At 39.6% G+C, this 13,843-nt stretch overlaps 1 protein-coding gene across 1 annotated transcript; it reads left to right on the top strand.

The window, feature by feature from the left end:
* The first annotated feature begins 1,594 nt into the window (after positions 1–1,594).
* LOC139710861 (nascent polypeptide-associated complex subunit alpha-like) lies at positions 1,595–11,767 on the top strand. The gene is made up of 7 exons (XM_071622784.1): positions 1,595–1,673; positions 6,804–6,904; positions 7,586–7,780; positions 8,769–8,881; positions 9,294–9,437; positions 10,550–10,672; positions 11,458–11,767. The coding sequence occupies exons 2-7, from the start codon at positions 6,844–6,846 to the stop codon at positions 11,473–11,475; spliced, it is 654 nt and encodes a 217-aa protein (XP_071478885.1). The 5' UTR covers positions 1,595–1,673; positions 6,804–6,843; the 3' UTR covers positions 11,476–11,767.
* Positions 11,768–13,843: the final 2,076 nt, after the last annotated feature.

Here is a 13,843-nt window from a genome sequence, read left to right on the forward strand (position 1 = left end):
AACAGTTCAAATTTGGATTCAAGCAAACAAGTTGTCTCTGAATGTAAACAAAACCCATTCAATGTTGTTCAGTAATTCTGTCACTCGTTAACAGGTGATATAAAAATGAATAATGATTAATTCAAGATGAATCGTCTAAATTTTGAGGTCTTTATAATAATATTGACCATGATCGACCATGGAAATATCTCATAGATGCTATTTATGTAAGATGCTTTCAAGAAATACTGGAATTCTAAGTAAGTTCAAACCTTCTTTTTTTCGAAGTATATTTTGAACATTATATTCCATGTAATATTCCGCAAGTCGCACGGAAGGCTTGCCCGGAAAGATGTGACACGGCCTGAAAGACAAGCCTTGCGTGCGACTTGCGAAGAACAATTTTTGCTACCCGGAGGTCCCCGCGGTCCCCAGCTACATGGATATTGGCAGTTTCGACACCTATTCTTGCCAATAAAACACTATTTCATTATACTTGTAGAATGCCCGCAGATGACGCACGCTTCCGGCCCATAGGTATAGATCCACGCAACTTACCTACGTACTTCGAGCGGGTCAACTGCCTGTGACTTGCGGGATGCTACGGTCCTCTTACTGGTGTAGATGCGTGACCCTCTGCGGGCAATCCCCGCGACTCACTCGGAAAAAGTGTTGAGCACTCTCACAACTTGGCTGCGGGTAAATCGGACTAGCGTGCGCACCTCCGGGCAATGCATGTACGGGCGAGATACGTGGAAAGTACCTCAGGTGCGGACCAACTGCAGGGAGCGCCGGATAGCATTCTTAGCAACAAATTTTCCCCGCAAGTCAACCTGCAAGGCTTCCCCAGACACGGTTTGGCAAGTCCTTGAGCATGCTCAAAATTTGTTCCGAGTGAGCAGATCGCGGGAGTTTGCCCCCAGAGGTACACGCCGGGCACCAGTAAGAAGCTCTTTCTCTGTCGCTCGTAACTGACAACGGATCGGTTTCGAAGCTCTCACTCAGGTCACACGGAATACACGCAAGTAGCAGGTAAGTAGCACGCGTCTAGCAGGTAAGACGCAAGTTACAGATCTCGCCAACACCCTACTCTTGTCCGCAGAAAATTCTCCTGCGTGCTATAGAAAATCCCTACTCGCAACAAGCCCGTTAGCTTACCTGGAACAGCAAACAATCATTGGACCAAATAGCCGTCCAAGCAAAGGCCATCAGATTTTTATTAAAGTTTATGAGGAAAGTGATGAAACATATCAATTTGATTTAAAAAAAAAGGGGGGGAAATAAGAAAAAGGGGAACCTGGCATACAGTATTCTAAATACTTAGTACATGTACTCAATTTTGAGTGATACAAACCAAAACAACAATTTCCACGATCGAGAACTCTGGGGGGCGTTTCATCAACGAGTTCGTCGGAGGTTTTCACCGACAAATTTGCTATCAGCCAATCAGACGCAAGGATTTCAGTAGCTTTTAACAGTTGTCAGTGTATATCACTGACAAAAAGTTTCATGAAACGGTCTCCAGTGTAGAGTTCTGTGAGGCAGCAGGGCGAGGAGCGATTTGAGGATCGCCGAATCTCGATTGCGCCACCTACGTTAATTTTCGACTGTCTTTATATTGAGATTGACAAGTTATCCGAACGAAGGTACGGTGTACTGTGACTGAAATTTCATCGATTGTCATCGAAAAATTCGTAAGTCATTATGTTAAAGTCATTAAGGTTACTATAGATTAGATTTATGCGGTACGTTATACTCGTGCGTATTTCAGCTTACCGTAATGTTTCTAGCATTTAAGTTTAGATAAGAAGATTGTTTCACTTTGATGCTCACATGTACCTACCTATGTGTGTTACCTTTCCACTAGCAGCGTGTGTGGAAGGAGGTACACTGTATATAGATCCGTGGTGTGTCATACATTTCTTGTGAATACGCGATGAATGAAAGAGGCTGGTGTGTACTTTGTATGTGATGATGATCCACAGCATTTGTATGGCGCCATATATCTGTCATAGAAACATTCAGTATGTGCTCGTCTACGAGGTATTTTCTAAGGAGGTATTCCTCCCACAACGATAAAAGTAGAGGGTCTATAGAGCTAGACACTAATAATACTGATACTATAGACGCAATCCAAGTACATTGTATTCCAGTCACTTTGATTTTTGTTGTTGTTGGTGTGGTACTAACTGTAGCATTAGTGCAAGAATGAACACAAGCAGAAGAAATAATCCAGGAATAAGGGGAACCTACGCTTAGAACGCTACGGCTACTCTACTGCACTGTAGTACACACGTTACACGACAAGTTGGCAGTTACGGTAGTCCGAATTAGGATTTGTATTGAGGTAGCATGGCCATGCCCATGGCATGGGTAACAATTAACTAAGGAATCATTTTCATTCTGCTTAGTGAGAAATTATCACCGTGAGACTTCATTGCATGTCTTTTTTCTTTAGAGGCTTGCATATCTTTTGATACCTAAAAAAAAATTTGCGTGGGGTTCTGTGCAGCGGTAATTACAATGGACATGGTAATGGTGTTACATAACATTTTATGCCATATGGTCACATGTCTGTCAAAAATGAGGTATTTGTAGACGAATGTGTAGTTTACTATAAAGATTTTGCAAGATTCTAATGTAATGTGTTTTCATGTTGGCATGTTTAGCATGCACAGTCTGTTTTTTCAGCTATAAAAATCTGATCTGAGTTGACTTTTCTAAGAAAGTTGAAATTAATTCATTGTTCTGAATTTAAAAACCATAAAACACGAGAAAACATTAGATATAAAAACAATAATTAACATAAGTGTATTAAGAAATACTGAGATACTCAAGTTTGGTACCGGTATGTAGTTTTATATTGAGTGTAATTGTTCAATGGATTACCTATTTTCTCATCTTTGACAATCATTTTTCTTACATGTTAAAGACACCCAGTCGCGAGGATACATGGACATATTTCAGCCGCGGGCAGCAGCACGTAAACTCGCTTCCGAAGTTGCTACGAAGCGAAATGTGTGTGTGCGCAAGACATCCCTAAAGCAATGTATCGCGCTATAGTATCTCGATTGCTCGCGATCGCTTGCTGAGCGCGGGACAGTACGTGTTGTGTAATGTGAGTGATGTTCGCATATATGAGCTTGTAGCTAGCTGCGTATACTTCGTACGACTACGCATTCTCTTCATCGCATCGTCGATCGTCGTCACTCGTCAACTATACTGTAATCATCAGATCAGATCAGATTAGTGAGTGCAGACCACATTATAATAGATAAGGTGGCCATCATGGACGATGACACATCGTCATGGGTAGCGGATATTACCGCCGAGTTGTCTATTCTGAACGCGGACGATTGGGTCGGAGACCCTGCCTGTATCATGTACTTGCCCTGGCGTGTGTACATAAATTCAGGACGGGGAAGCGACTGTGCCCGTGCAGGGCCAACGGCCAACGGCCACAGTTGCACTGCACATTTATGCAGTATTTTTGCACTCTTCATTGTTTTACTAACTAATATGAAGAAGGTGAGCGTTGTATCACCTGCCTGGAATATACTATATAGATGTAAGAAGCAATGCCGAAACCCTTTCATTTGACTAGGTAAACTCACAGTTATAGTTCTGTCAGCTTAGCCTGGTGTGAATAATCTTTAAAAAAAAGACACACACACACACAAAGTGAACATTTAAACTCATAGATAAGTACATGACAAATAAGATGTAATGCCTTCTTCAGACAGGAGCATAAAGAAATTATTGTCTATCTCCCTCTTACACAAACAAACAGAACACTATTGTCTCAACAATACAGTGTGAAGGATAACCATTATAAATAAACCTATCACAGGTATCAGTATTTGAGGTTATGTGTGAAAAATGCCCTACAAATTAATGAAAATCGCGGACAGTAGACCTTTGTCCATAGTCAACTCAGTGTAACATCGCAAAGCCACTGTAATGGGTTAGCTTTCTACCAAACACTGATTAAAATACCAATCAGAGGCGTACCTTTGATCAACAAATAAGGGATGTGCCACGGATACCAATTAATCGTACTTGATGAAGCTCATACCTGTACATATTAGCATGTTACAAACTGATAGGTTCATATTGCCCCTTGACCTATGACCAATATCTGTATTAGAATTAAAACAATGGATTCTTATGAACTGTTGTTCATCAACAACTTCCACACCAATCAACATCCCTATTAGACACTCCTATATGAAGATGTGAAGGTAAATAAAACTGTAACTTTCACGTACAAGGGTATTGTACGTACACTACTGTATTAACTCTGTAGTTACTACCACTGACCTGACACTGTCGGTGTAACCAAACTTTAACGAATTTCAACTGTAAAGGATCAATTTTTTTTTCTTCAGAATTTACATTTCAACATACTTGTAGAAATTCACATGAAAAGATGTACACTTCACTGGATCACTTGAATTTGGTTTCAAATTATTGGACCAAATGCATTGGAAGTTTGACTATAAATGCAACATAGATGCCTGAAACTTTTGCCAAGCTTATGAAAATTACAATCTTTATCAAAATTCCTTAACCAAACTTAAAATGTAGGGCCCCTAAATATGATGAAAGAGGAGACTTTGCTATACAGTTAAATCAATGGGGACAAACAGTATTTGAATCGCAGCCATGAAATCTGGCTATGCAAATTTAACCTGGATTGTTGACGCTAGCTGCTCAGGAAAGTGACCTCTCTGTATCTACATTTTGTATCTAGATTCTACATTTGCACATGAAATACTTTAAATTCTCAATACTGTGATGACAAAAAACTTACCACTACTTGCGATTCCCTGACTAATGACATTTGCTGCCTACTGCTGGGTCAGTTTTTAAGAAGCGATAAACTGACCCAGCAAATGTCATTTCGATTACGGCGTTATCATAATTTGACATAAATGAGAACTTAGAGAAGTTTTTCGCGGAATTATACATAGAAAAATAGGCCTACTTGTCGATGAAACGCAAAGGCCCTAGCAGTTAAAGATAGATTAGAAAAAGTCATTCCACTTCAATCATTGATTCATGTAATAGACTTTACGTTACTTACACATCATCTGGATCTGGATTCCTTGAAGTTGTTGACTTGGTCAGCTGGGGTTGCTTGATTGGCGTAAGCCGTGGCATTACAATTCCACCGTGCATGCCGTAACACGAATTTGCACATTCTAAATTCCTGCAAAACTGTTCATGCAACTCCAGCAAGTGGAAAGCAAATTTTTCATCGGCACGCCGATGCTGAAGCTTCCCCCTCTGCCACTGGTCTCTTACTTGTCCTAAGCAGGGAGGTAAGAGGAAACCTCCCTGTCCTAAGCATGCTAAGAACACGTCTCTCTGCGTTCTCCACTCGTCGATAGCGTCAAACAAGTAGATACGTTTTACTCGAGTTGGACGGCTGTTTTGATCTCCATTGTGAGGTTTCATTACTAAACCAAAGCCAAGGCTAATCCGAAACAGTACACGCATACCACACACATTATTGATATTGACATACCGGTACCGACGACTTTATACCAACTTTGTTATGTTCCGATCCGGCCCAACATACTGTAACACAGCTGACGCAGCAGACAATTGCCAATGAGATCAAAACAACCCGCCATATGGCCATGAGCATTGCAACTTGCTATACATGAAGTTTAGAGTTTTAATATTTCTTCATCAAAGCATATTTATAAATACCAAATATTAAACAACGTAATATATGAATGATTTAAAATATTGTTATATAATATTTTCAGACATTTTAAAATATTATTGCTTAGATTGCTGAAATTGGCACCATAGTGCAAATAAACAGAGACTGCAGCCAGATACGTACGTACGTACACCACACAGCTCTACTGTTGTGTCGCGACGGGGACCCGTAGGAGAGATTTTCATGCACATGGCTGTTGTGCGGTTTTGTGCGTGCACCCATTCGGCCCCATTCGGTAGGTATTCGGGCGTCCATGTTGAAATTACAGTGGACGGCTCTCGCACGGCTCTCGTGCCCCATCTGGTTTTCGCTGGTGCGCTGCGTAGCGTCGTGTTCGGCATTCGGTACGTACGGGGGTACAATAACGGGAGGAGCAGCTTGTCGTGCTTTTCTACTGAGCTGCGAATCGCCTGCGACGACCGATTGCCTTTAAACAACTCCCTTTCACATATTTCACAATGAAGGCATCACATGTCAACCATACTTAGTTGTATTGGCACAAAATAAACAAAATGATGAAAAATTCATAAAAATTAGCATATTTGCACAATTACTTAGCCTTAATTAGAAAAATTATGGTAATTTTTGTAAACTTAACTATGCATTATTGTAGAGTTCGTCACGAACTATCTGCATGCCGAACTTGGCAAAAATGAGACATGCCAAGGCCAAGATACATGTAGTGCCCCCCCCCCCCCCATCCACAAAACTGTCAAAAAGCCCAGTCTTTTTAGGGTTAATTTGTCAAATTTTGCAAGAGACAAGGTTTTGAACATGCACATGAAAGTTCTTGTCTATCCTTTAAAGCATTGGGTGCCAATAGGCTGTAGCAATTCTTCTGGTTCAGCAATTACCCAAAATGTAATGAAAATTTCATGCCACGGAAAGGCTACTGGCTCCAATTCACAAAAATTTCATGTTGCGAATATTTCTTGCTTTTTGCTGTAGGTCTATAACTTAAGTCACAGTGTAGAGCACATATGCTACAACAGGTTTATAGGTTCTACCCCTGTAGTCTATCAGCATTCCTCTAGCCAGATTTGTCAAACATGAATGTACATGTAAATACATCTTCTTTGTCTCTACATAGGGAAACCTCTTGGGAACACCTGTTGTGAGCAATTATCATCATGCCTTCAGAAACGACAGAAGCTGTTCAGCCGACGACTGAGGAGACCACCAAAGATGATGGTATGAAACGAGTTTTTGTTTCAATGGCTTTCTTTTCACACACAATGCAGTCAAGTAAATCGCAGCAACATGGATTTTACAGGACTCTGGTAGCTTGCTCTGTTGGCTGCTATCTATCTAGATTCTGCTCCCCTATTTGTCCTCTGTGATTTCTATTAATGTTAGAATCCAAAACATGACCTGTAGTGTGATGATAAATGAAAGGCCTACTTGGTTGAATTGTGTTTGTGTGTGTGTGTGTATGTGTATGTGTTCATGTAATGGATTGTTTGTATTTTTTTTTTTGAGGGGGGTGGGGTGTGTCAGCAAACATATGCATGTAAAAGTGCAGAAGAAAAGTAAATACCAAAGTGTCCACTTTTGAGGGTTCTTTTCCCATTGAAAGTTGGATAAGCTGGATAGTCTGCTTTCTTCCCTTGCCACTCGAGCCCATCCATGATCAGACAATAAGGAGTTCAAAACAGAATCTGTACATTGGTTTATACTGCTTTCAAACCAGTCAACCTGCTGATTACCCACAATGATTTTACTTGCAGAGCATACACAGCATTGTACGAACGAACAAATGGGAGTACATGCACTCTTCACCAGTGTCCTTTACATGATTACATTGGGAAAAATTGTTGATGTCAATGTTTATCTTTGTTTTCATTTTACTTCCGTACACCACCTTAACCCCAGCCGAGTCATCTGGATCAGATACAGACAGTGAGGATTCTGCCCCCGAGCAGGAGGAGAGCCCCATCTCCACAGAGCAAGCCGACCTCCATGCCCAGTTTGGGTCTGGGGAGGAGCCGGCCAGCAAGGCCAAGCAGAGCAGGAGTGAGAAGAAGGCCAGAAAAGCCATGTCCAAGCTCGGTCTGAAGGCCATCTCGGGTGAGAGGGGAAGCCCTAAATAATGCATACGGTGTAAAATTAGGGAGGTTTTTATTTTGACAAATTTCACGAGTTGGATACTATTCGCGAATTTTACTATGGGCAAAAATATTGACCTGATCCCGACATGAATGTGACATACACATGTACATTTCTTCATCCAAATTGTCTTGAAAGTCCTTATTTGTGAGAAACTAGGCTCGCTAAATTGTATTGCTTGGTGACACAACATTTGCTCCTGTTACAATTGCTCTGGTCTTATTTTCTCCTCGGATTTAGAGTTAGGGTTGTAAATTTTTGTCTACAGAACTTGATTGTAATTCAGTTGTTTCTTCATCACAACCCTGCAGTGTATGGTGGCTCTGCTCACCTTCACTAAAAGATTCCATTGGGTGTCCTAGGGCAGTCCAAAATGTGCACTGGTAAATTGCATGGTCCAAATACTGACAGCTTTGCTTATGCACGGCTGGCTTGGCAAAGTTATATAATCTGTGACTGATGCATACACATGTACTATGAATTCTTTTGTTCTTAAATAACTGTTGCCCCTTCGAGTGCAGTCTGTAAACAAGACATTACCCTAGATTCATAATTACTGTCAGCGCTCTTTCTCATTTGCAAACTTTCCAAAATTCAACCAATTAGATTCTGCAAAGCATTGTATGCTTGAATTAACAAGATTTGAATTATTTTACTATGGTGACATTGGCATCCATTTTGAGTGGACATTGATAGCATGCTTCTCACAATGTTCAGTAAATGGTAGAATGTTATAAACATTAGTAAACCTTTGAACTAAAACTACATCATATAGGACCTGTATTACAAATGAGCGTGGAAACTTTCATGCCATTGATATTAGTCACTAGTTTGTTTGACATAGTTCTAGTTCCAAAAAAAATTAGAGAACTTTCACACTTAGAACTTCCTAGTCTACAGTAGCTTAGTTTATGTTTTTATGTGTATGCCTTGTATTTTAATCTTGCAGGTGTACAGAGAGTGACCATCAGAAAATCCAAGAACATCCTGTTCGTCATCCAGAAACCAGATGTCTACAAGAGTCCAGCATCAGACACTTACATTGTTTTTGGAGAGGCAAAGGTACTATTAGCAGATAAACCAGAGTTAACTCTGTATTTATAACAGGAAATGCAAAGTGATACTATATAGAGACGACTCCCATTCTAACAAAGTCCTCGGGGACCAGCAATTTTCTTTTTTTATATCAATTTTTTTAAATAACGAAATTATAAAGTAATCAAGACAATTCAGATGATAATTTTAGGACATAACTTTTTCCTTTGTTGTATTGAGATTTCTGTTATAACTATGTTCGTTATGACTGGAGTGCACAGCATATCTGAAACAAAGATTTCCACATAATAACAGTATAAACAAGCTTGACTACTGCTCCATTTGCATGTCATTGGATTGTGCATAAATCTAAAAGACAGATTGCTATGCAGGCAAACTTCAGTTGCAAGTAATTTATGGTTACATTGTCTGCGTACAGATTGAGGATCTGAGTCAGCAGGCGCAGATGGCGGCGGCGGAGCAGTTCCGAGCTCCGGAGAGAGCCCCCGCAGCTGGCGGCGAGAAGGCCGTGGCCAGTGTGCAGCCCCAGGCAGAGGAGAGTGATGGAGAGGATGGGGAGGAGGTGAGTTTTTTTTTTGTTTGTTTAGGGCAATTACTTGTCAAACCAGGAGGGGGGGGGGGGGGGCATTTCATGAAGTGTTTTGTCTGACAAATTTGTCGTACATAAATTTGCTCTCAGGCAATCGGATGCAAGGATTTCAGTAGCTTATAATACTTTATCAGAAAAAAGTAACTGACAAAACGCTTCATGAAATGCCCCCCCCCCCTTTTTTTTTTAGTTGGGTTTTTTTGGGGTTGGTTTTGTTTGTTTCTTTGTTTATTTGTTTTACCTATACGCCATTGTGCCTCCTGAGGGAATCTGCCGATGAAGAAGAGTTTGAATGCAAATACAGATAAAAGCCATTCTCAAACGTTTGTAAGTAAGGTCATCATCAAGTACAGAAAAATTGATTCATTCTCAAATATCTCAAGTTGATAAAAGTGGATATATCAGTTTTTGCATGTAAACTCTTCATGTGTATGTTTACTGTAAAAGTGGAAATTTTCATGCATTTCACGCAACCAGAAACTAGCATGAAAATAAAAGCACACAAATATTTTTGTTTGCCATATGTTCCAGCAGTTGATGACTTGATTCCGCGGAATTAAAAACATGCGAAACTCTTCTTACCCTGCCGAGCGCGAAAAATTAGTGCACGAAAATATCAACTTTTACAGTATAGCTCAAAAAAAAAGAAAAGATTGTATACCAGTGAGGACTGTGCTTTTGTCACAGTAAAAGATTCTTTAGTTGCATTATTGCTGTAAAGCAATCTGAGTGGGAGGGTCATGAATGTCGTTCATTCCATGTAGTGACAAGTTTGTGTAGTTTTCTCAGGCTTTTTTTTGTTTTGTTTTGTTGAGGTAACTGTACAATATTGGTCACTGAGGAATTGAACCAATCCCATACAGTTTCCAGGCACATTGTTTGAAAGCGTATGATATAGCAATAATTTTCTGTATTTGAAAATATCCATACTCTGTTCCATGTTTTCCAGTCATTAACATGTTGATGCATACTCTCCTAGTCCTAGAGTTTTGTTTTCTTTTTTGTAAAGTTTTGAGCTACCATAACATGGGCTTATCCCACATATTGAAATGCTTTGTTATCTACCATGCTTTATCTCTAACCAGATTGACACCAACAACATCGAACCCAAGGACATTGAACTAGTCATGACACAAGCAAGCGTCTCGAGGAAAAAGGCTGTGAAAGCGTTACAAGAAAACAACAATGACATTGTTAATGCAATTATGGTAAGTATGCATCCATGCAGCTTTTGCTTTGCCTCTGCGGTGTATACTCTTCATATGTCGTTCAGGGCTGAACTTCATACAGAGTCTAGAAGGCACTTTGCAAAGTTTCTTAGTTTCACCTTGATTTTCACATGAATATGGAAAGAAGTGACAAGAATTATTTTAACAAAGAAGACTAGCATATGGTTTTCTGTGACCTGAATAATGACCCTGTACATTGCATTCAACATGCCATGTTAAGATAGAGGAGTTTTTCAATATGTTTACCTTAGCTTGAACAACTGAGCAAGACCTTTTCCACTCCAGCTCAAAGCGCATGTAAAGAAGGGAGTTTCATCGACGTGGTTGCCATAACCAATAATGATATTACGTAATGGTAAAGTGCAGCATTTTCACATGTTTCGGTGGTCTTCCCCACCTGTCCAAGCCAGCATCACTGGAAACCTTGATGAAACTCTTAGGCTTGTGTGACACAACCATAAAATTTTGTATGATATGTAACTTGCGATCAGCAAAAAGTGGGAATTCTGCTTTAAAAAAAAGCAAACAAAGAAAACCAGTGATTGCCTTAGAAAACAAGGACAAACACCTTATTGAACTGCCACTTTTTGCTCCTCAACAAATGTGCATGTGTCACACTGACGAGACCATCTTTCAAATGTTGGTGGCTTGCATCAGCTCCACCTCTCAACTATCATCACATGCAACATTCCACTCTCAATGGCCACAGCTCAACTTTGCAAATGATGAACTCCCTACTGCATCTCTTTTTCTGTATTCCACAGTCCCTAACGATGTCCTAGCACAAGGAGATGGTGGAGGATGGAGGAGGAGGCAGAGGAGGAGGATGGAGAAGGGGATGAAGAGGAGGGGGTCTTGTGATCTGTTTGCAAATCTTCCAAATGAGTTTTCTTGCTACAAACCTGTCAAGCTTTGTGTAAACAGTGGGAGGGGTTTTACTGAACACTTTAAAGGGATCGTATAGTTTTGGTTGAGCCTTAACTGCAGGTTTTTATCACTTTTTTGGTGAGATAGTGAGAAACCTCTTATGAAATGTGAAAGAGCATGTATAATTCCAAGAGGGATTCAATGTTTATTTGATGAAAATTGGTTTTGAAATGGCCTAGATATCCAAAACAGAGCGATCCTAATAAAGTGTGGGACCCACACTTTATTACGATCATTTTGTTTTACTTTGTTTTTGGATGTTTCAGATATTCCAAGCCCGATTTTTATCAAATAAACTTTGAATTCCTCTTAAAATGGTATGCTCTGTATTATTTCATAAGTGTTTTCTTGGTATCTCGCAAAAAAGTTGAAAGCCCAATTTTCATCTCCACCAATACATGTACTGTACTATCCCTTTAACATGCATGGGCACAAACAGCTGAAAACTATGGCTCACCATTCACTCTTGACCCAAGTGCAACCCTCATATTAGCACCAAATTTGGCTCAGTTTTCTGCTCACAGGAGTGTTGGATGCTTGTTTCATAACAAATGACATACAAAGCTTTGGATATCAGTATGTGTTTTACTGCTCCCTAATGCCGTCTTTTGTATTCAATCAGTTTCCAGTCATCATAGTCCAAAACTTTGATCCAACTTGATCAGGTTGCTCATAATGGATGCACAAATTTGGGAAAATTTCATTACAAAGAGATTAATGGAGTTACTTTTGAGATGACATGTTCACCAGTATAAAGGACATTAGTCAAAAATTGGGCAAGCAAACTTGCACACGTAATGAAGAGTTTTATTCTACTCAGTAGGTACTCCACTGCAGATTCGATAATTCATTATGCAAAGTGATAGGACAGGTTTAGGAACATGATGTCACATAGAGCCAATGGTGGTGCATGACTCGTCCCATATGAGGGAGCTAAGTATTGTTCTTAGCTGGTTAATTTGCAAACAGATTATGGTTGCTGGATTATGCAACCAGGAAAACATGCATAGGAGTAATTCCCTGCAATTTTTTTTTTTTTTTTTTGGGGGGGGGGGGGGGAGGTAGGAGGGAGTTATGTTTTATTTAATTTTTTTTTTTAAACAGTATAATTTGTCCAAAAAGTTGATTTTCTGTGTTTGAAGTTGGTGCCCTCCTGTTGATTGATTATACTAGTAACAATAGCGACATCAATTATCAGTTTATTTCTTTGTATTTACAGATATATAATCCATGTTTCATATCTCATTTGATTTTTTTTCTCCCATCAGTTTTTTCTAATTTGTTAAATCATCCAAATCTTTATTAGTACTACATAAACACATTGTAGCTACAACACATTTTGTCGACTGTGTTTGGTCTCTTTATTGAAATGTGCCAGAGTGGTTTAGAACATCTACGAAGTTGAGAGGGAATACGATTTAAATGTATATATGACATTACATTGTATGTGAATGATGTACGTGTATACGCTGTTATTTTTGCATACAAAAATTTTCAGGAATAAGGAGGTCACAGACATTTTCACGAGATGTTGTTTTCGCAAATTGACACAGAGGCCATCATAGGCGCACTATAATCTTGGCGCATGGTAACTTTTTTGTTTTGATGAATTTGTGGTCCAACTTTGATTCGCAAAACTTAGACCCTCATGAAAATAATGGCCTACACAGTAGTTGACGTCTTTAAATGCATCACGATGCATGATGTGTACAACTGATACTGTACAGTATCTTAATCTGCCCTTGTCCGGTTTCTCCACCGAGGATAAAGGCATATACTACGTACATGTACATTTGTACATTATATTATATACATGGGGTATAACTGCAGGAGGGCTAATTGACCATTTGGAGTGTATATTATCTTGAAAATGTGTACGACAGCTCGTCATCTTGAATGAAGCACAAGAGAGCATTCAACATTAATTTGAAGTTTTTATATGAACAGCGATTGCTTATACCAGAATGATAGAAACAACGAACATCACTAGGTGATGGCTAGGTGCAGAATCTAATTGTGCACAGGGATGTGTATTCAGTTGAATTTTGGACTTCAAACCTTCAGAAAGTTTCAAGGTGTTCATGGAGTAAAAGGTATCGGGCTCTGTAATTTTTCTCTCCCAATTTTCTAGACCTTTATGATTTGGTGCTTGTTTTAGGTAGACTGTATTGTGTGTAGGGTGTGTCATGATGCCTAGTTGTGTGTGTGAAAGGTGTCTTGCTA

This window comes from Diadema antillarum, unplaced genomic scaffold (genome assembly GCF_040938485.1).
Source record: "Diadema antillarum isolate AM-2024a unplaced genomic scaffold, OU_Dant_1.0 seq00001580_RagTag, whole genome shotgun sequence".
Lineage (NCBI taxonomy): Eukaryota > Metazoa > Echinodermata > Echinoidea > Diadematoida > Diadematidae > Diadema > Diadema antillarum.

Bases quoted from the DNA above. Each gene is read 5' to 3' on its own strand.
- LOC139710861 (XM_071622784.1), top strand. From the start codon at position 6,844: ATGCCTTCAGAAACGACAGAAGCTGTTCAGCCGACGACTGAGGAGACC. The intron at 7,781-8,768 runs GTGAGAGGGGAA...TTAATCTTGCAG, and splicing joins CGGTCTGAAGGCCATCTCGG to GTGTACAGAGAGTGACCATC. The intron at 9,438-10,549 runs GTGAGTTTTTTT...ATCTCTAACCAG, and splicing joins ATGGAGAGGATGGGGAGGAG to ATTGACACCAACAACATCGA.